The 19,233-nt window shown below is 43.5% G+C and overlaps 1 protein-coding gene across 1 annotated transcript; it reads left to right on the top strand.

The window, feature by feature from the left end:
* The first annotated feature begins 10,693 nt into the window (after positions 1–10,693).
* LOC101110332 (serine protease inhibitor Kazal-type 2) lies at positions 10,694–18,496 on the top strand. Its single transcript, XM_027971399.3, has 4 exons — positions 10,694–10,819; positions 11,626–11,669; positions 16,422–16,531; positions 17,912–18,496. Exons 1-4 carry the CDS (start codon positions 10,723–10,725, stop codon positions 17,955–17,957), a joined length of 297 nt encoding a protein of 98 aa, XP_027827200.2. The 5' UTR covers positions 10,694–10,722; the 3' UTR covers positions 17,958–18,496.
* The last annotated feature ends 737 nt before the right edge of the window (positions 18,497–19,233 follow it).

The raw sequence follows: 19,233 nt of genomic DNA, 5'->3' as shown, positions 1-19,233 counted from the left end.
CCATGCCAGCTTGTACTGCCTTCTCAGGTTACACCAAGAGGCACACAGGTTTCTTAGTACGCAGTGTGGTGCCCCATGGATGAAAGAACAAGGTGAACGAAAATGGTCTTGGAATACAGGAACAGAAAAAATCCGACCCTCAATACCCTTCCCCAACATGTTGTAACCCTTGTGGATTTTTTGAGTCCTCCTGAGTAGTATTGCCTATCTCCCCTCTCACCCCATATAAGGAAAAGATGTTTGCCTTGCTCTTCTCCTGCTCAGTATACATACCTATTCAATCAGCAAATGACTCTCCAGACCTACCCTGCTCCTTGTCCCACTCACTATAGTGGCAGACAACCCTCTCCTCCAATCTAATAAACTTGATTCTCCTTTGATTCTGCCTCCTGTCTGGAAATTATTTTCCAACCTGCGCACAGACCATGACACTATGACTCTGAGATCCTTGAACCTAGAGGCTGTGTCGTATTTACTCCTCAAGCAGCCTGACAGCTGATATTCAGTGAGCCTGTTGCTTTACTGAGGAGGGAAGTTGCCCATGTTCCCTGGGCCACCTTCCCCGTCACAACTTTCCCTTTCTGCACAAATCATAGACGTGCATAAATCTCCCTCTGCAAAACCAAAGCAAACAAGTGTTCCCATAATCCACTCCGCTCCTCATCCCACTTTTGCTCACTTGCCCCTAACATCAGCCTTAGCCTCTGTTTTTCTCTTTCTAGGAAAAAAGACAGTGATCCAGCCCACCTCTCCTGTTCCCCAACATTATGAAGTCTGCTTTCAGTCTTCATCACTCATAGAAACTGTCCTTGCTGCATTCATCAGTAGCCTCTTCATTGAGAAAGCAGCTGGGCCCCGTAGAGTCTCTTCACAGGCACGGCTGTTGATTATTTCACCTTGACATGCTGCCATCTAAGCCTCCCCAACAGCACTCTGTCCTGGTTTGGCAAGGAGCTTCTCAGACCACTAAACCCCTTCCCCATGTCAGAGCCTCCTTTAAGTCCCCCAAACATAGGAGTTGCTAAGTGTTCTAATGCTGATCCCACTGCCTCCCTTCCATCTAGAACCTTGCTCCTCAATGTGGTCTTTCTGGACAAGTAGGATTGGCTTCCTTGAGAGCCTGTTAGAAATGCAGACTCTTAGGTCTACCCTGGACTTCCTGTATCAGAAGCTGCATTTTAATTCAGATCCCCGAGTGATTCATCTGCACATTAAGATTTAAGAGGTGCTGATCTACGGCAGCACTGCTGCTGCTGCTAAGTCGCTTCAGTCGTGTCCGACTCTGTGCGACCCCGTAGACGGCAGCCCACCAGGCTCTCCCGTCCCTGGGATTCTCCAGGCAAGGACACTGGAGTGGGTTGCCATTTCCTTCTCCAATGCATGAAAGTGAAAAGTGAAAGTGAAGTCGCTCAATCGTGTCCGACTCTTTGCGACCCCATGGACTGCAGCCTACCAGGCTCCTCCATCCATGGGATTTTCTGGGCAAAAGTACTGGAGTGGGGTGCCATTGCCTTCTCCGATGGCAGCACTAAGCAAGAGAAATACAATGCACACCACGTGTATTTTGAAATTTCTTGTAGCCACATTTAAAAACATGAAAAGAAACGTGAAATTAATTGTCATTATATAGTGTCATTGAACTCAGTAAATACAAACTGTTATAATTTTAATGTGTAACCCATATAAAAATCATTGAAATACTTTATACTCATTCGTTAGGTTAGTGTTTGAAATCCAGTGTGTATTTCACCCTTACAGCACATCTCACATCGCACCAGTCACATTTCAAGTGTTCAGTAGCCACAGGACAGTGGCTACAGTTTTAGAAAAGGCAGCTCTAGAGCTTAGCGCGCAAATGAGATCTTAAGGTTACAGTGAAAAAATCTGTGGCAAACTGCTTCAGTACTTATCGGTGTTGTGGTCTTGGGCAAATTATCCCTCTCTGGCTTTCTTTCCTCATCTTGTGAACCAGGCAACTGTGGAGATTCGTATCTGGGCTCTGTCATTTACAGTTTCCTCAATAAAATAGGGCTAAAAATGCTCTCCATCCTATGTGGTATGTTGTAGAGATTAAAAGAATAAATACATGGAAATTCCCTACACCAATACCTGATCCATTATAGGCATTACTGTCCACAAGTTATAATGTCAGTAAAGGACCTATTCACAGTAACAATTATGAATAGTTGGGTGATATAAAAAATGCCTGTATTAAAATGTTAAATAAAAGAAACAATACAAAATGGTTTTTTATAATATGATCACACTTATATTAAAATCAAAGTAGCTTAAAATTATAGCTAGAAGTAAGGAAGCAAATATTAATTTTGATTATGTTTGAGAGACAGAATATTTTTGGGGAGACAGTGATTTTTTTCTTTCTGCTTTTCTAAATATGTGTTGATTTTGTAATGGGAACAAAATGAACTGTTTCTCAAACTGCATACTAGTTGAACTAGTTGAGAGCATGGGGCCTGGAATAATACTCCCTGGGTTCCCCTGAGGGCACTGTGGTGAGTGAAATAAATCAGAGAAAGACAGGCTACATGATCTCACTTACATGTGGAATCTTAAAAAAAAAACCTCATAGAAATAGAGAAAAAGTTTGAATGCTGCCAGGTGCTGTGTGGAAATCAGGAAATATTGGTCATAGGGTACAAAGTTCCAGTTATATTTAAGATGAACAAGTTCTGGGGATCTAATGTACAGCATGGTGACTATAATTAACAATACTGTATTTTGTACTTGAAAGTTGCTAAGAGAATAAATTTTAAATGTTCTCATCACACATATTATTTGTGATTACATGAGGTGATAGATATGTTAACTAACTTTATTGTGGTAATCCTTTCACATACTCTGTGTGTATCAAATCATTGTATTGTATACTTAAACTTGCACAATGCTATATGTCAATGCTACCTAATAAATCTGGAAAACAAAGAGTAAGATATGAGGAAGAGAAGATTCACTTCACAGATTTCAGAGAAGCAAATTTTATCTAAATCTTTAAAAATACTAGAGCAAACCCACAAATTCTCTGGATTCTGATTCTGGCTATGCTTTCCCTAGCTTATGATCTTGGATAACTTTTTAAACTGCTCTGTGCCTAGATTGCCTCATCTAAGAAATGGGAATAGTAATTATACTTAACTGATAAGAGTTTTGAAAATAAAAAAAAGAGTTGTCACGAGGATTAAATTATATAATAGCTAGGAAAATGCCTGGCACATGATCGCAATGGTTTGATAATGAAGATGAAGGAGGAGGGGGAGGAGGAGAAGGGAGATAAGGTTTGTGTTAGTGATCACTGCCTCCCTGGGTTTGGACCCTGATTAGCTGTTGGGATTTGGGCATGTTTCTTAAATTCTCTAAGCCTTAGTTTTCTCATCTGTAAATGGAATAACAATACAGGCAATATGCACAGATCACACAAAATTGATAAGGGGAGTACATAAGATCATTCGTGTATAGTGCCTGGATCACAATAAGCTCAATAATATTATCTCTAAAAAGTTAACACAAACTGGGGCAGCAATGTCTACTTTATAGATTGCTGTGAAAATAGAACGAGAGCCCTTTGAAAACTGCTGCTAAGTCGCTTCAGTCGTGTCCGACTCTGTGCGACCCCATAGACGGCAGCCCACCAGGCTCCCCGTCCCTGGGATTCTCCAGGCAAGAACACTGGAGTGGGTTGCCATTTCCTTCTCCAATGCATGAAAGTGAAAAGTGAAAGTGAAGTCGCGCAGTCGTGTCCGACTCTTAGCAACTCCATGGACTGCAGCCTACCAGGCTCCATGGGATTTTCCAGGCAAGAGTACTGGAGTGGGTGCCATTGCCTTCTCCGCCTTGAAAACTGAAGTACCCTAAAAATGAAGCGGTAGTTCAATTCGCTTCCACTAAATGGCAGTAGACACCACCAAATGCAGCTGAGCTCACCTAAACAAAGAGCTGAGGGAGAAAAAGACATTTTCCTTTGCACACTTACTTGGCCCCATCCCACTTCTGTGATGATGCAGGAACGGGACTGGAGAGCATAACATATATTATTTCAAATGAGTGAATTCCGTACTTGGGCTCAGGAATCTTTTTGTTGGATGTAGACTGTGTTTTCAAGACTAGACCCAGACTGAACCGGAGAGTATGTCACAGATCAACAGATCAACACACAGATATGAAAGGAAGAAACAGATTTGCCAATGTGCTGGCTTTTGCCTCTTTGGCCAAATTATTTCTCTTCTCTAAACCTTTCATCAAGGTTTGATGAAGTGCTATCAAAATTTGTATATAGAGTCAATCAGAATGTCAAAGTTTCTCAAGGGAATTAAAAAATCAGTAAATAAATGTCCTCATACTAGATGAGGTACTGTTAGAGGTCACTGATGGCTGTGCCTCAGAGTAACCTTTCTTTTATTTGTTAGATTTCTTAAAATTGTCTTCTTTTAATAAAAAAATGACATTTAAAATCCTTTAACACTTGTACATATTGTATTCGTTTGCTGGGGCTGCCTTAATAAAATACCACAGACCAGGTGACTTACACAACAGAACCATATTTTTTCACAGTCCCAGAAGGTAGATGTCCAAGGTCAAGGTCTCTTTTCTTCTGATGCCTCTGTCCTTGTCTTTCAGGCCATCTTCTTTCTGTGTCTTCGCATGGTTATCTTTCTGTGTTGTCTGTGTCCTAATATCTTTTTATAAGGACATCCGTCATCTTGGGAATCCACTCAGTGACCCTATTTTAACTTAATTAATCTCAAAATGTGGTCTCATTCTGAGGTTCCGATGTTACATACTGAGGTACATAACGTTGGGTGGGGAGGACCCAATTCAACCCATAACACGGGCACAGTTTGTTAAGAAGAATAGTAGTGGGCTACTCCTACTCCATCCCTCCTGCTTCATTTTCCAATTTCTGGAAGAATCCAACTTGTACTCTTTTTTTTTTTTTAGTATTTATTTGGCTGCACAGGAGTCTTAGTTGTGGCATGCAAGTTCTTTAGCTGAGGCACGTGGGGATCTAGTTCCCTGACCAGGGATTGAAATCAGGTCCCCTGCATTGGGATTGCAGAGTCTTAGCCACTGGACCACCAGGGAAGTCCTCCAATTTATACTCTTTTAGCTAATTATTTGAGTAGTTAACCTCACACCTATAAGTAACATGTATATAATACCTCACTGTTTTTTCAGGTTTAGACTTCATCCGTTGATTTAAAAAAAAAATTTATTTATTTATCTTTGGCTGATCTGGGTCTTCTTTTGAGAGGGTAACAGGCAGGAAGGCCAGGGGTCTCCAAAGGGAGGAAATAGCCTGCAAGTGTCAGACATTTTTATCTCTCCTAAGTGGCAGGAGGGAACAAACTAGCGATATTTTTTCCTTCTCTATATAAATTTAAAAGGAGGTTTCTCTTAAAATTCTGTGTTGCCATAATGACACCTTGTTTCACCTGAAGTTAACTATTCTCAAACCTAGAGGTAAGCAATGCCTTTTTCTTATGGAAATGTTTACCTTAAGCTATGCTAATGTACTATGCATGTACCCCAAACTCTGTCTTCAAGTTGGTTCCGCCTTTTGGCTCAGAACCTACTTGACAAACCAGTACTCAGATATTGTTCCTCTAATTTATGTAAATAAAACTATTTGTATGGTGATCTGCCCTTCTTCAAGATTCAAGTTAATCATTTTATGGCCCAGGATGAACCATTTGGTGCCAAGATTATCCCAAAATGCATCTTATGGGTGAGGGGCCTGGTGCCATTCTGAGTTTTAAGACATTCCTTTCTTTCATTAACAGACTGCTAGTGACGATATTACATCCAGCTGAAGACTAGCAGGGGGGTACTCCTTCTGCCCCCTTCTGATGCCTAGGTCAGAAGCTTTCTCTGTCTCCTTTATACTTTAATAAAACTTTATTACACAAAAGCTCTGAGTGATCAAGCCTCGTCTCTGGCCCCGGATTGAATTCTTCTCCTCCGGGGGCCAAGAATCCTGACGTCTTTGCGTGATTCAACAGCAACCTTTCACTTTGCTGCTCCTGCACTTTCCCTAGTTGTGGCGAGCGGAGTCTACTCCTCATTGTGGGGCTCAGACTTCCCACTGCAGCGGCTTCTCTTGTGGAGCTTGGACTGAAGTCGTTGTGGCTCGTGGGCCTTAGAGTGTGGGCTCAGTAGTTGTGGTCAAGGACTCTGTTGCTCCGAGGCATGTAGGAGCTTCCACGATCAGGGATGGAACCAGTGTCCCCTGCATTGGCAGGCGGATTCTCAACTGCTGGACCACCAGGGAAGTCCCAATCCTTTGATTTTTACTATGAAAGATGTACCTCTTCCTCACCTCCCATCACCTATATAGACTTCCTCTCTCCCCATTCTCCCAAAATAGTGAATCATAATTTTGGTGAGATCAATGATTGATATTTACATTATTGAACAGTTTTGTTTTTCCAGAAGCCAATTATTATTATTTTTTATTTGTTTTGCTTTCTATGTACTGGTTGTACCTCAATCTCTAACCTTTACCCCTTTGATGTCAATCTCTTCTCAATTAAGAGACACATCTCAATTAAATAAGACACATATCTTATTCTATCTGTGTCATCCTCTGGAATCTGCCTCCAGGGGCCTCTTGCTTGTTCCATTCTGGATTGGCTGAACCCTAGGACTGTCATACTGCTGCCTACTAATTCTCTTTGCTTCTCCCTTGGGTTGGAATTTCTGTTTTCTGGATTCTACGTCATCCTCTTCCCCTTCTTGGTCTACTTTCTTGCTGTAATGTCAGTTTAACATTTCAAACATTTACTTATTCAGCAAACTTTTCTTTTTTTTGGCAACACCATTTGGCATGCGGGATCTTAATATCCTGACCAGGAATTGAACCTGTGCCTTTTGCATCGGGAGCATGGAATCTTACACTGCACCACCAGGAAAGTCAGCAAACATTATTGAGCCTGTGTCAGGCACAGTGCTAGGCACTAGGAATACAGAAGAGGAATAGAAAACATCACTGCTTCTCGGCTGATGATATCCAGCTCTGTAACAACACAATGGCCAGTGTGATATGAGCTCAGGACAGGTACTTGGTTAAGACTCTGCGCTTCCACTGCAGGGAGTGCGGGTTCCACTCCTGGTCAGCAAACTGTGAGTCTTAATCACTGAACTGCCATGGAAGTCTCCATCATTTTGTTCAGGCATATTAGCGGTTTGTTTTATTCTGTGGACCATACTTGGGCTGCCATCTATGGGGTCGCACAGAGTTGGACACGACTGAAGCGACTTAGCAGCAGCAGCAGCAAGGTCTTGACCCCCTAGAAATTCATTTATTCATTTAACAAATATTTGTTGAGATGCACTCTTCTAGGTGCTGGAAATATAGCATGAATCAAAAAAGAATTACTCCCCTATAGGAACTGACATGAGAGTGTCAGAAATAAATTTTTTTAAAAAGTCAAGTTGAGATAAATCCTATGGGAGAAGGAAAACAAGGCAGGCCCAGGAGAAGAGAAAAGAGAGGTACTATGGTTTTATAGGATGGTCAGGGAAGGCATTTCTGATACGGGGAAATTTGAGCTACAATAGAAGAAAGGGAAGGAGACATGTAGGCAGAGGGAAAAGGCATTAATGACTCCAATAACCACGATGGTGTGATCACTCACCTAGAGCCAGACATCCTGGAGTGCAAAGTCAAGTGGGCCTTAGGAAGCATCACTGCAAACAAAGATAGTGGACGTGATGCAATTCCAACTGAGCTATTTAAAGTCCTAAAAGATGATGCTGTGAAAGTGCTGCATTCAATATGCCAGCAAATTTGGAAAACTCAGCATTTGCCACAGGACTGGAAAAGGTCAATCTCAAAGAAGGGCAATGCCAAAGAATGTTCAGACTACCACACAACTGCATTTATTTCACACGCTAGCAAGATCATGCTCAAAATCCTTCAAGCTAGGCTTCAACAGTATGTGAACCAAGAACTTTCAGATGTTCAAGTTGGATTTAGAAAAGGCAGAGGAACCAGAGATCAAAATGCCAACATTCACTGGATCATAGAAAAAGCAAGAGAATTCCATAAAAACATCTACTTCTGCTTATTGACTTCACAAGGCTTTGACTATGTGGATCACAACAAACTGTGGAAAATTCTTAAAGAGATGGGACCACCTTACCTGTCTCCTGTGAAACCTGTATGCAAGTCAAGAAGAAACAGTTAGAACTGGACATGGAACAAAGTACTAGTTCAAAATTGGGAAAGGAGTACATCAAAGCTGTGTATTGTCACCCTGCTTATTTAGCTTACATGCAGAGTACATCATGCAAAATGCCAGGCTGGATGAATCACAAGCTGGAATCAAGATTGCTGGGAGAAATATCAATAACCTCAGCTATGCAGTGATACCACCTTTATGGCAGAAAGCAAAGAGTAACTAAATAGCCTCTTGAAGAGGGTGAACGAGGAGAGTAAAAAGCTAGCCTAAACTCAACAGTCAAAAAACTTAAGATCATGGCATCTGGGCCCATCACTTCATGGCAAATAGATGGGGAAACAATGGAGATAGTGACAGATTTTATTTTCTTGGGCTCCAAAATCACTACAGATGGTGACTGCAGCCATGAAATTAAATGACACTTGCTCCTTGGAAGAAAAGCACTGAAGAATTGATGCTTTTGAACTGTGGTACTGGAGAAGCCTCTTGAGAGTCCCTTGGACTGCAAGGAGATCAAACCAGTCAATTATAAAGGAACTTAGTCTTGAATATTCATTGGAAGGACTGTTGCTAAAGCTCCAATACTTTGGCCACCTGATGTAAAGGGCCAACTCATTGGAAAAGACTCTGATGCTGGGAATGAAGGCAGGAGGAGAAGGGGATGACAGAAGACAAGATGGTTGGATGGTATTGCCGACTCAATGGACATGAGTTTGAGCAAGCTCCAGGAGATTGTGAAGGACAGGGAAACCTGGCATACTGTAGTCCATGGGGTCTGCAAAGAGTTGGACATGACTGAGCGACTGAACAACAACAAGGCAGAGGGAAAGGGAAGTGCAAAGTGCTCGGGTGGAGCAGAAGGCCACTGGGGTTGGGGAAGAGTGAGTCAGGGGAAAGCAGTAAGAGACCAGCAGAGGCCTTGGAGGCCATAGCAAGAAATTCGGTTTCTCTTCCTAAGACACTGGAGATGGGAAGATATTGGAGGGTTTTTGACATGATCCCCAGAAGACATGCAGGTTTCATGGGCCATTTATTGCCCACATCTGGCTTCACTCTCATAGCCAAACTCATGATAGCCATCAACATCCTGTCACCACTCTCTCACCTCATTCCTTCAACACAGACCATCTGGGCTCTGGATGCCATCACTTCTCTGCAAAAGCTCTTATCAAGATCATCAGGGACTATACCTCGTCAAAGTTTGTAGCAATGCTCAGTCCTCCTACTTCCCAACCTCACAGCAGCAACTGACATGGTTGCAGCCCTGCTCCGCGATTCAGCAATCCCTGACTCTAGCCTGGTTTTCTTCCTCCTTCACAGGCTTGTGCCCCAGAACTCTTACCTCTGACCTCTGCTGTACTCTTTCCCTGGGCTTTGGGTCCACGGTTTTCAATACTGTTGATATGCTGATGACTTCTGAGTTTATATCTCTAGCTCCAAATTTGTAATTCCAAATGCCTAGTCCACGTGTCCACTTGGAGTTCTAATAGGCATCTTCTCCACCAGTTCTTCCCCACAGAAATGGCATCACCTGTTCAGGACAAAATCCCAGGAAGCATCCTTGGTTCTTATCTTTATTCCAGTTGGTTCCGCCTCCAAACAAAACCCTGAATCTGATCACTTCTCAGCAGGCCCCTGTTACCCACTAACTCCAGTTGTCATCATCCCTTGCCCAGATTACTGCACAAGCTGCCTGATTTCTCTCCCTGCCTCCACCCTTACCTATCCCCTTCATTCTTCATCCATTATCTTAAAAGATAAGTCATGGCAGGGACATGACCTTGCCTAAAATCCTCCACTGCAATCAGAACAAATCCAAATCCCTTATCAGGGGCCTACATCACCACCTGTGTTCAAGGCCTTGTGGTTACAACTCCCTCTCCGGCCCCCTCCCTCACCTAGGGTCCAGCTGAGCACACTGAGTTGGCTCCAGTCTCCAGGTCTCTGCACTTGCTTTTCCTTGAGCCTGGAATATTTGTCCTCACGGTCTTCACTAGGCTTTTTTCTCATCCTTTAGCTTTCAGCTTAAATGTCACCTCGATGAGGGCTTTCCTGATCTCCCAAAGTCCTCCCCTACCCCCACCACCTTCTAGCACTTTCAGAAATTACTGTATTCATCTGTTGTAGAGTTCCATGTGTAACCTCATCTCCAACGCGTACACCAGAAAGCTTCCAGAGAGCAGGCACCTCCTTTGTTTTCAGCCCCACACACTGCCTGGTAGAGAGCAGATGCTGAAGAAACTGAGGATGACTGACAGCCCACGAGATTATCCAGGGCTCTTACGAGGTCCTTGTCTGCTGCAGGGAGAGATGGCTTCTTCAATCGCTTGCTCTCATTCTAGGCAGAGCGAGGAGTCGGGGACTAGCAACCATGCTTCCTCTGTCTTCCCCTCCCCACTTCCTCTCCGACGGCCACGCGCCCTTTCTTGCCCCGCCCCCGCCGCTTCCCGCTCATCCTTCCTCCCTGCCACCTCCCCTGCCCCCCTTCATCCCGCCCTGTCGCGTGGGAGCCGTCCTGGTCGCGTGGATGCTGGAGCGCAGGGACCCGACGGCCGGCCGCGGAGGCATGATGGCGCTCAAGGCGCTGCGTTTGGTTTTGTTCCTGGTCTGGTGGGACTCGGCCGGTAACGTTCACAAGTCTCTCTGGTGTCCGGAGGACCAGCCAAGGAGTTACTGAGAAAGGGGTCTTGCCCGCTACTATCCCTCCCCGAGGCCTGGGGGTCCTTTTGTGTCCCTCCACGCACCCGTTACTGGTGGTTCCGGCCTGCCCCGCAGTTGCCTAGGGACACGAATTTGGGGATGTTCGTGTTCGGGGTTGAGGGGTGGCATTGTGGAGCCAGCAACAGCCTTTAGTTCCTGCTTGGGCTTCTTCCCAGGCTGCTCTTTCTCCCTTAAAGTGGATTTTTTGGAATCCAAGGTTAGGAGTCAGGTTTTTATGTACCCGGGGCCTTCCTTGCAGAACCTCAGTAGCAGATGTGCAGGAATCAGAAATTGTGAATGCCAAGTGCGCCAAGCACCGTGGGGCTTGTGAGAAGGCGGCTTTAGTCCAGCCAGACTTGATGTCTGTTGAAAGTGGAGTTAAAGTGATAACACCCAATGTCAAATTTTGTACTTATTATCTCGACCACAGAGGAAAACAACATTGTGAACTATTGAGTTACTTCTCTAACCTTTATTCAGTACCTCCAAAGTTTCCCAAGCAATCCTATTAGGGTGGTCAGATATAGAACTGGTTCCAAGTGTTTTCTGTGTGCCTGCTAGGAGAGGTGCCAGAACACAGTTGAATTGACTTTTTAGGAAGGAGTCAAAAAAGCTGGACATGTGAGGGAGAGGGAGACACGTAGTCTGTCTAAATCACAAGCTGAATTTTTTAAAAAAAAAGCCCTTATGAATAAGCACGTCCTTTAAAATGTCTGTTTCCTTTTTGTAGCCTCTTCCAATGCTCAGTTTGGTCAACCTTCAGAATACAGTACAGTAAGTAGGAAACCACTTGTATTGTTTCTACTAAAACAATGAAGCTCACAGTGGTTTGGGTGGGGGCTGGTTTTCAGGTCTGCCACTTTTGAGACAGTTGACTGATTCTTTAGAAGCCAGATTCTTAGGCAGGCTTTTTGATACAGATCACAGTATAAATTTTGGTTAAAAATTGCTCAGGCCTTGAAGGCCTCAGGGCTTTGTTTCCTTTTAATATCTCCTTTGATGATTTAGAAGGTCCTATGCCCAGAAGTTACATGTTGTACTAGATATTTTATGTATATTCTCAGATTAAGCTGTGGAAGCAAACAAAGGCCAACCAGATGAAAGCAAGCAAAACCTAGTTATTCACTCCTTAAGGTAGCAAGTGAGTCAGCCATGTCACTTGTGTTTTAGCTGAGACTCAAAAGCAGAGGAGTGGGAAAGCTTTGTAACGGGGAAAAGGGAAGGCATCAGGTGTGCCCTGATTGAGGCTGTTGGCATGGGGAGGCTGGAGGTGGGAACTAAAGGCAGGTGTCCTATGTGAATGGATAGGAGGGCATATTTGGATCAGCCACTCTCTATTTAAGCAACTCACATATGATTCTCTGCTTTCTCTCTAACCATTCCCACAGCATGTCAATTACTCACTGGTTAGAGACAGACCACCCTCTTGTTTAACTACTCTCGTGAAAATCATACAGTTTGTGTCCCTTGAGTGGAGCTGTATTCTTACCAAGACTCAAGTATCTGTGTTCACAAACCTATTATGCCAGCCACAGTCTTAATTTATAAAAAATGTAGAGACAGCGTGAACATGAGGGTAAATAAATGAAAATGTTTATATGGAAAATGTGTCAGATGCTTTTGAAAAACTTGCTAAAAGACAAATTCTAAAAAATTGACTTAGGTGTAGTAAAACAACAGTAAATAATTGGGGAATTATTTTTTAACTGTATATTACCTTGCTGTACCAATGTCTTTAAATTCTCACCATATTTTAAAAAGTGGGCAGGTTTACCCCTCAGGAGACAGATTGTCATTTTGATCATCATGACCAGGAAGTTGTAACTAGCATCTAGTGGATAGAGAACAATGATGTTACTAAACACCCTACCATGCACGAGACAGCCTCACACAACAAATAATTAGCTGGTCCAAAATACGAATGCAGTTGAGAAATCCCATTTAAAACAAAAGAAGAAATCATGGATGATTTATTATGGGTATGATTTTTGCAGTGACAGCACACAGCACTCTAATTAGTTGAAACATTTCGCAGGAAAAGTCTTATGTCGTGTCAGGATTAGATTCAGCTGCAGAAAACAAGGACTCAAAATAACAGCTCACAGAACTGCCATCCTAGGATGTGGACTTTGTCATCCTGGTCTGTAAAGCGTAGAGTTCCTATTCCAGAAGCAGGATGGAGGAATGGGCAAAATAAAAATTGGGGGAGGCAGAGGACAAACCCCAACTTTCTTTTAAAGGAGGTTCCTAGCAGGTGGTAAAGAATCAGCCTGCAATGCAGGAGACCCAGGTTCAGTCCCTGGGTGGTGAATTGAAGGGAGACTCCTCAGCCTGGAGAATCTGGAGAGTGGCATCCCACTCCAGTATTCTTGCCTGGAGAATCCCATGGACAGAGGAGCCTGGTGAGCTATAGTCCATGGGGTGGAAAAGAGTTGGAACAATTGAATGACTAACACAAACATAGAAGCAACTGCGCACAGTAATTCCACTTGCATCCCATTGGCCTGCCCTTGATCGTGTGCTCATACCTAGCTGCAAGGAGGTTGTCTTAGTGTAGGTAGCATTACAACTGGCCATGTGACTCATTGTCTTTCCATCGAAAGATTGGCAATTTTGTTTTTATTTGGCATCCGGTCCCATCACTTCATGGGAAAGAGATGGGGAAACAGTGGAAACAGGGTCAGACTTTATTTTGGGGGCTCCAAAATCACTGCAGATGGTGACTGCAGTCATGAAATTAAAAGACGCTTACTCCTTGGAAAAAAGGTTATGAGCAACCTAGATAGCATATTCAAAAGCAGAGACATTACTTTGCCGACTAAGGTCCGTCTAGTCAAGGCTATGGTTTTTCCAGTGGTCATGTATGGATGTGAGAGTTGGACTGTGAAGAAGGCTGAGCGCCAAAGAATTGATGCTTTTGCACTGTGGTGTTGGAGAAGACTCTTGAGAGTCCCTTGGACTGCAAGGAGATCCAACCAGTCCATTCTGAAGGAGATCAGCCCTGGGATTTCTTTGGAGGGAACGATGCTAAAGCTCCAGTACTTTGGCCACCTCATGCGAAGAGTTGACTCACTGGAAAAGACTCTGCTGCTGGGAGGGGTTGGGGGCAGGAGGAGAAGGGGACAACAGAGGATGAGATGGCTGCATGGCATCACAGACTCGATGGCCGTGAATCTGAGTGAACTCCGGGAGTTGGTGATGGACAGGGAGGCCTGGCGTGCTGCGATTCATGGGGTCGCAAAGAGTCAGACACGACTGAGTGACTGAACTGAACTGAACTGATATGTTTTAAGAGAAAATGTTTAGGGTATGTTATAATTTTTGTTATTGTTTCCCTACTTTAATCGACTTTTTCAATTGAAAGACCAATTACTAGTTGTCCCAATCTCATTGGAAAGAAACTATCTAGTCTCCTGTGGAAGCCGTCCTGGAAGCCATCATCTTAGTGAGCCTAGAGCAGGAAGAATACATCAGGCTCCTAAATGGAGATAGAGGCCTGAACGAAGGATGGAAAGGGTCAAAAGTTTCTCTTTAGTTCAGAGTTTGGCCAATGCCCTGTCCTACTTAGGTCTCTATGAATCCACATGATATGAAAGAAGAGGTATATTTCATTTATTCAGAGTACTAAACACTTGTTCTGAAGTGAGGAAAGACGATCACTATTACTAAAACAAAACAAATACAGCAGGTCATATATTCAACCTGTTATTAGAGTGAGCCTCTGCACGCTATGGTGTGAACACTGTGACCAGTTCTGGTCCTGGTCCTGCTGGAGACTAGAGGCTGTGAGCAAGACATATTACCTCTCTGGCCTCAATTCCGTCGAATCTGAGGGTGGAGTTCCATGATTCAATATCAGTTTGTTAGGGCTGCTGTAATAAAGCCACAAACTGAGTGACTTAAACAACAGAGATGGATTGTCTCACAGTTCTCAAGGCTGGATGTTCAAACTCAAGGTGTCGGCAGGGTTGGTTCCTTCCGAACGCTGTGAGAAAGAATCTGTTCCAATCCTCTCTCCTAGTGTCTCGTAGCCTCAGGCATTTCTTGGCTTGTAAATGGCATTCTCTTGGTGTCTTCCCATGATCTTGCTTCTGTGTGTGACTCTGTGTCCAAACTTTCCTTTTGTTTTAAAAAAATATTTATTTATTTTTTTGCACAGGCTTTCTCTAGTTGTAGCGAGCAGGGGCTGCTCTTCCTTTTGGTGCTTGGGCTTCTCATTACAGAGCACAGGCTCTGGGCACATGGGCTTCAGAGCTGCAGTGCTCGGGCTCAGTAGTTGTGGCTCATGGGCTTAGTTGCCCTGCAGCATGTGGAATCTTCCCAGACCAGGGATCAAACCTGTCCCCTGCATTAGCAGGTGAATTTTAATCTGCTGCACCACCAGAGTGAGAAGAAAAGTGTTAGCTACCTCAGTTGTGTCTGACTCTTTGTGACCCCATGGACTGTAGCCCACCAGGCTCCTCTGTCCATGGGATTCTCCAGGCAAGAATACTGGAGTGGGTTGCCATTCCCTTCTCCAGAGGATCTTCCTGAACCAGGGGTCGAACCCAGGTCTCCTGTATTGCAGCTGGGTTCTTTACTATCTGAGCCACCAGGGAAGAATTCCTGAATGGGAATTTCACCACCAGGGTAGTGCCCCAATTTTCCCTTTTTATAACCACACCAGTCATATTGGATTAAGGCCTATTCTCCTAAACTTTTTACTTTAAGATAATTTCCTATATGAAGACCCTACTAATCCCACATAAGGTGGTCATATTCTGAAGTGCTAAGAGTTAGAACTTTAACATATCTTTCTGGGTGGATGCAGTTAAGCCCATAACAAGCCCTGAGGTCTAATTCTGAACCTACTGTTTTCCTACTGCTTAAATGCTAGTATCTTACAAGTCCAGACAAAAGATTACATTTCCGAGTGTGTCTGGGCATTATGCCACGGAATTAGGTGGAATGTAACAGGACATTCTCATGGAGTTGCTCTGAAGAACAGATTATGAAGCTGGAAGATAGTAAAGTACATTGGTGGCATATCTTGGACTTTTATTTAAAAATCAGCCAACATAAACCTTCTGCTGAGGTCCTTATCTTAGATAGCAGGTATTGACTCATTGCTTCAACACTACATCTGATGCTTAAAAAAACCTGTGTGTCTGTGTGTGTGTGTGTGTGTGTGTGTGTGTGTGTGTGTGTGTGTAAAATAGAAATTTTTCTGTAGGAAATTTCTAGAAAATATAGGGAAACTTGGGACTTTGCTTGAATTCTCTGGTAGCTCAGATGGTGAGGAATCTATCTACAGTGCAGGAGACCCGAGTTCAATCCTTGGGTCTGGAAGATCCACCGGAGAAGGGACTAGCTACCCACTCCAGTATTCTTGCCTGGAGAATCCCATGGACAGAGGAGCCTGGTGGCTACAGTCCATGGGTTCCCAATGGATACGACTGAGTGACTAATGGTGGAACTTTGCTCTCCTCTTATGTTAAAAACGTCTCAAGTTATTCACCAATTGCTGTCTTCCTTTCTCTTTTCTAGCCAAACTGCCATCACTATACATTACCAGGATGTCCCCGGGACTTCAACCCCGTGTGTGGAAGTGATTTGTCCACTTATCCCAATGAGTGTACTCTGTGCATGAAAATCAGGTAGCAATTTTTCAGTGTAAACTAGGCACATATTCTTTAGTTCTTCTTTTGCATTTTGATTACTTAGGAAGTTGTGGCTCTTGGACATAATCAAATGTGACATAAGTAGCTCTGTTTTAAGGCATATTTAAAAAGACACAGAATCAGTGAATTTTCTAGGTCAAGGTTAGAAAAAGAGGTGTGATTAATCGATTATAGACCAGATAATTAAGTGATGTTACTACCCAGGGATGGGTAGTTTCCCAAAATTAAAAACATATTTACGACTTCCCTGGTGGACCAGTGGTTAAAAATCCACCTGCCAGTGCCGGGGATAAGAGTTCAATCCCTGGTCCAGGAAGATCCCACATACTGAGGAGCAACTAAGCTTGTGCACCACAGCTACTGAGCCCACGCTCTAGAGCCCAAGAGTCACAGCTACTGAGCCCACGTGCTGCAACTACTGAAGCTCATGTGCTTAGAACCTGTGCCCCACAATAAGAGAAGTCACCCCGGTGAGAAGCCCAAGCACCACAACTGTAGAGCAGTCCCTGCTCTCTGCAACTAGAGACGCCCAGAGCAGCCAAAAAAAAAAGAAAAGAAAAGAATATATTTAGTAGTTAAACTCTGTGGAATAGTGAATATTCTGTTGAATTCAGGAGCCACGTACAGGTGATCTACACACCCTGCACTACTGGTCAGAAAACCGGTCTTAGTAACTCTGCCTGTTAGAATGCTCACTAATAAGTGTATTATACTGATGCCCTCTGTGTAAGACACCTGGCCAGCTTAGGTGACCATGACTCCACCTCCAGATACACTGCTTTGTATTTCAGGGGTTCAGACTCTGAACTTAGTCTTCAGTAAATTACCAGGTCTTCTCAGAGTGATTTGTAGGGAGTAGTTACATGTGCCCTAAGGTTTGGGAAAAAATGGCTGAGTTTCGTTTTCACCTTCATTGTTTCCTAGATTTAGCTTTAAAAATATATATATTTAATGATTTTAGGCTGTGCTGGGTCTTCTTTGCTGCTTGGGCTTTACCTAATTGCCGTGTGCAGGCTTCTCATTGTAGAGGCTTCTCTTGTTGCAGAGCCTGGGCTCCAGGGTGCAAGGGCTTCGTTAGTTGTGGTTCCTGAACTTAGAGCACAGGCTCAGTAGCTGTGGTGCACAGACTCAGTTGCTCCACAGCACATGGGATATTTCTGGATCAGTGATAGAACCCATGTCTCCTACATTGGCAGGCAGATTCTTTACCACTGAGCCACCAGGGAAAGCCCTAGATTTAGCTTTAGAAATGAATGTCAACCGGGAAAGAATATAATGTATAATGACATGGGTCTTTTTAATACAGATTGTGGGACAGTTTCAATAAATGTGTTTTTATGATTGGTCAATTTTCAGGGAAGATGGTCGTGATATTAAAATAATCCGAAGTGGACCCTGCTGATGGAGCAGTTCACAGAAGAGAAATTGGAGAAACATCCCCGCATACTAGATGGATTTTATTTTCCCCACTTCTCTTTTCCTGTGTTTCTTTGTGTGAGACTTGTTAACCCACATTTTCTGAGATGAGATGTGGAAGAGAGCCATGGACAGTGATTGATAATTAAAGCAAACAAACAAAAGTCCTTGTTTCTTGGCATTTGCCCCTTGAGTTAAGCTTATCGCCCAGATTACTTATATATTGCTTTATTTAGTTGGAATAAAATCAGCATTGTGTTCAGTTACCACTGTTCCCTATTCTCATTCAGCCTCACAGGGCTCTTTTCCTCTCAGACGGAGGTGAATTTCACTAAAGAAGTAGAGTCATTTTTGAGAGGTCAAGGTTTATTCTCCTTCCCATTTTCCTGAATCTTTGATATAGAGTGTATGGTAATTGGTACAGTGTTGTGCACAGAGCAAATAATGTGAGATGCTGAAATTGACTCTAGCCTGAACAGGTAGAGTCAAAAAAATATGCAATAAAAATACAAGATTTTAGAATTCCTTCCAATGCAGTTTTTCTTTCAAGTTAATGCAGGAACTTGCCCTTTTCCTTCTTCTAGAGCTGAGGCTATGTTGGGGCTATGTTGGGAGGCATTTTGGGGATCACAATTTGTAGGGTGGGTGCTCCTGACTTCTAGCAGGTAGAAGCCAGGGATGCTACCAGACATTCTACAGTGAGCAGGACACCTCCCAACAACCAAGAAATTTTCGGTCCAAAACGTCAATAGTGCTGAGGTTGAGATGTTCTGTCTTAAGAGTCGGATGCAACATAAATAGATGTTGCAATAATAAAAGTGACCAAAGGTTGATTTAGAAACATATTGTCCAGGCAGAGGATTTTGAGTCAAGTCCTAGGTTTAAGTACATTCTAGGGTCAGGAGACTGTGAGACAAGAGGCAAGAGGTGATGAGAGTATGTAGAAAAATCCTGGCTTTGGCAAGTGAACTAAATATGAATTTAAATTCTGATTTCAACACTTACTTGGGCTTCTGTTTTTTTTTTTTTATCTGGAAAAGAGGGATCATGCTCAAGTCATGGAACTGCTGTGAGGAAACTGCTTAGCACTGCACTTGGTCCGTGGAAACTACTGAAATAGTAGCTACAGTTAGTTCAAGTGTTCCTCTTAGGAGGCAGAAACTGAGGCCCACAGAGGCAAACCAATTTGCCCAAGGTTATGAAGCAGTGTGGACTAGAAGCCTGGTCTCCAAATTCCCAGACCTCTGTTCTTATGTGGAATA

Source organism: Ovis aries, chromosome 6 (assembly GCF_016772045.2).
Source record: "Ovis aries strain OAR_USU_Benz2616 breed Rambouillet chromosome 6, ARS-UI_Ramb_v3.0, whole genome shotgun sequence".
NCBI classification, from domain to species: domain Eukaryota; kingdom Metazoa; phylum Chordata; class Mammalia; order Artiodactyla; family Bovidae; genus Ovis; species Ovis aries.
The sequence above is the reverse complement of the archived record's forward strand: the minus strand, read 5'-3'. Positions and strand labels throughout refer to the sequence as shown.

What these genes read in the sequence shown, in the direction of transcription:
- LOC101110332 (XM_027971399.3), top strand. Translation starts at nt 10,723, where the DNA reads ATGCTGGAGCGCAGGGACCCGACGGCCGGCCGCGGAGGCATGATGGCG. An exon ending in AACCTTCAGAATACAGTACA is followed by an intron (nt 11,670 to 16,421) that starts GTAAGTAGGAAA and finishes TCTCTTTTCTAG; the next exon opens with CCAAACTGCCATCACTATAC. An exon ending in ACTCTGTGCATGAAAATCAG is followed by an intron (nt 16,532 to 17,911) that starts GTAGCAATTTTT and finishes GTCAATTTTCAG; the next exon opens with GGAAGATGGTCGTGATATTA.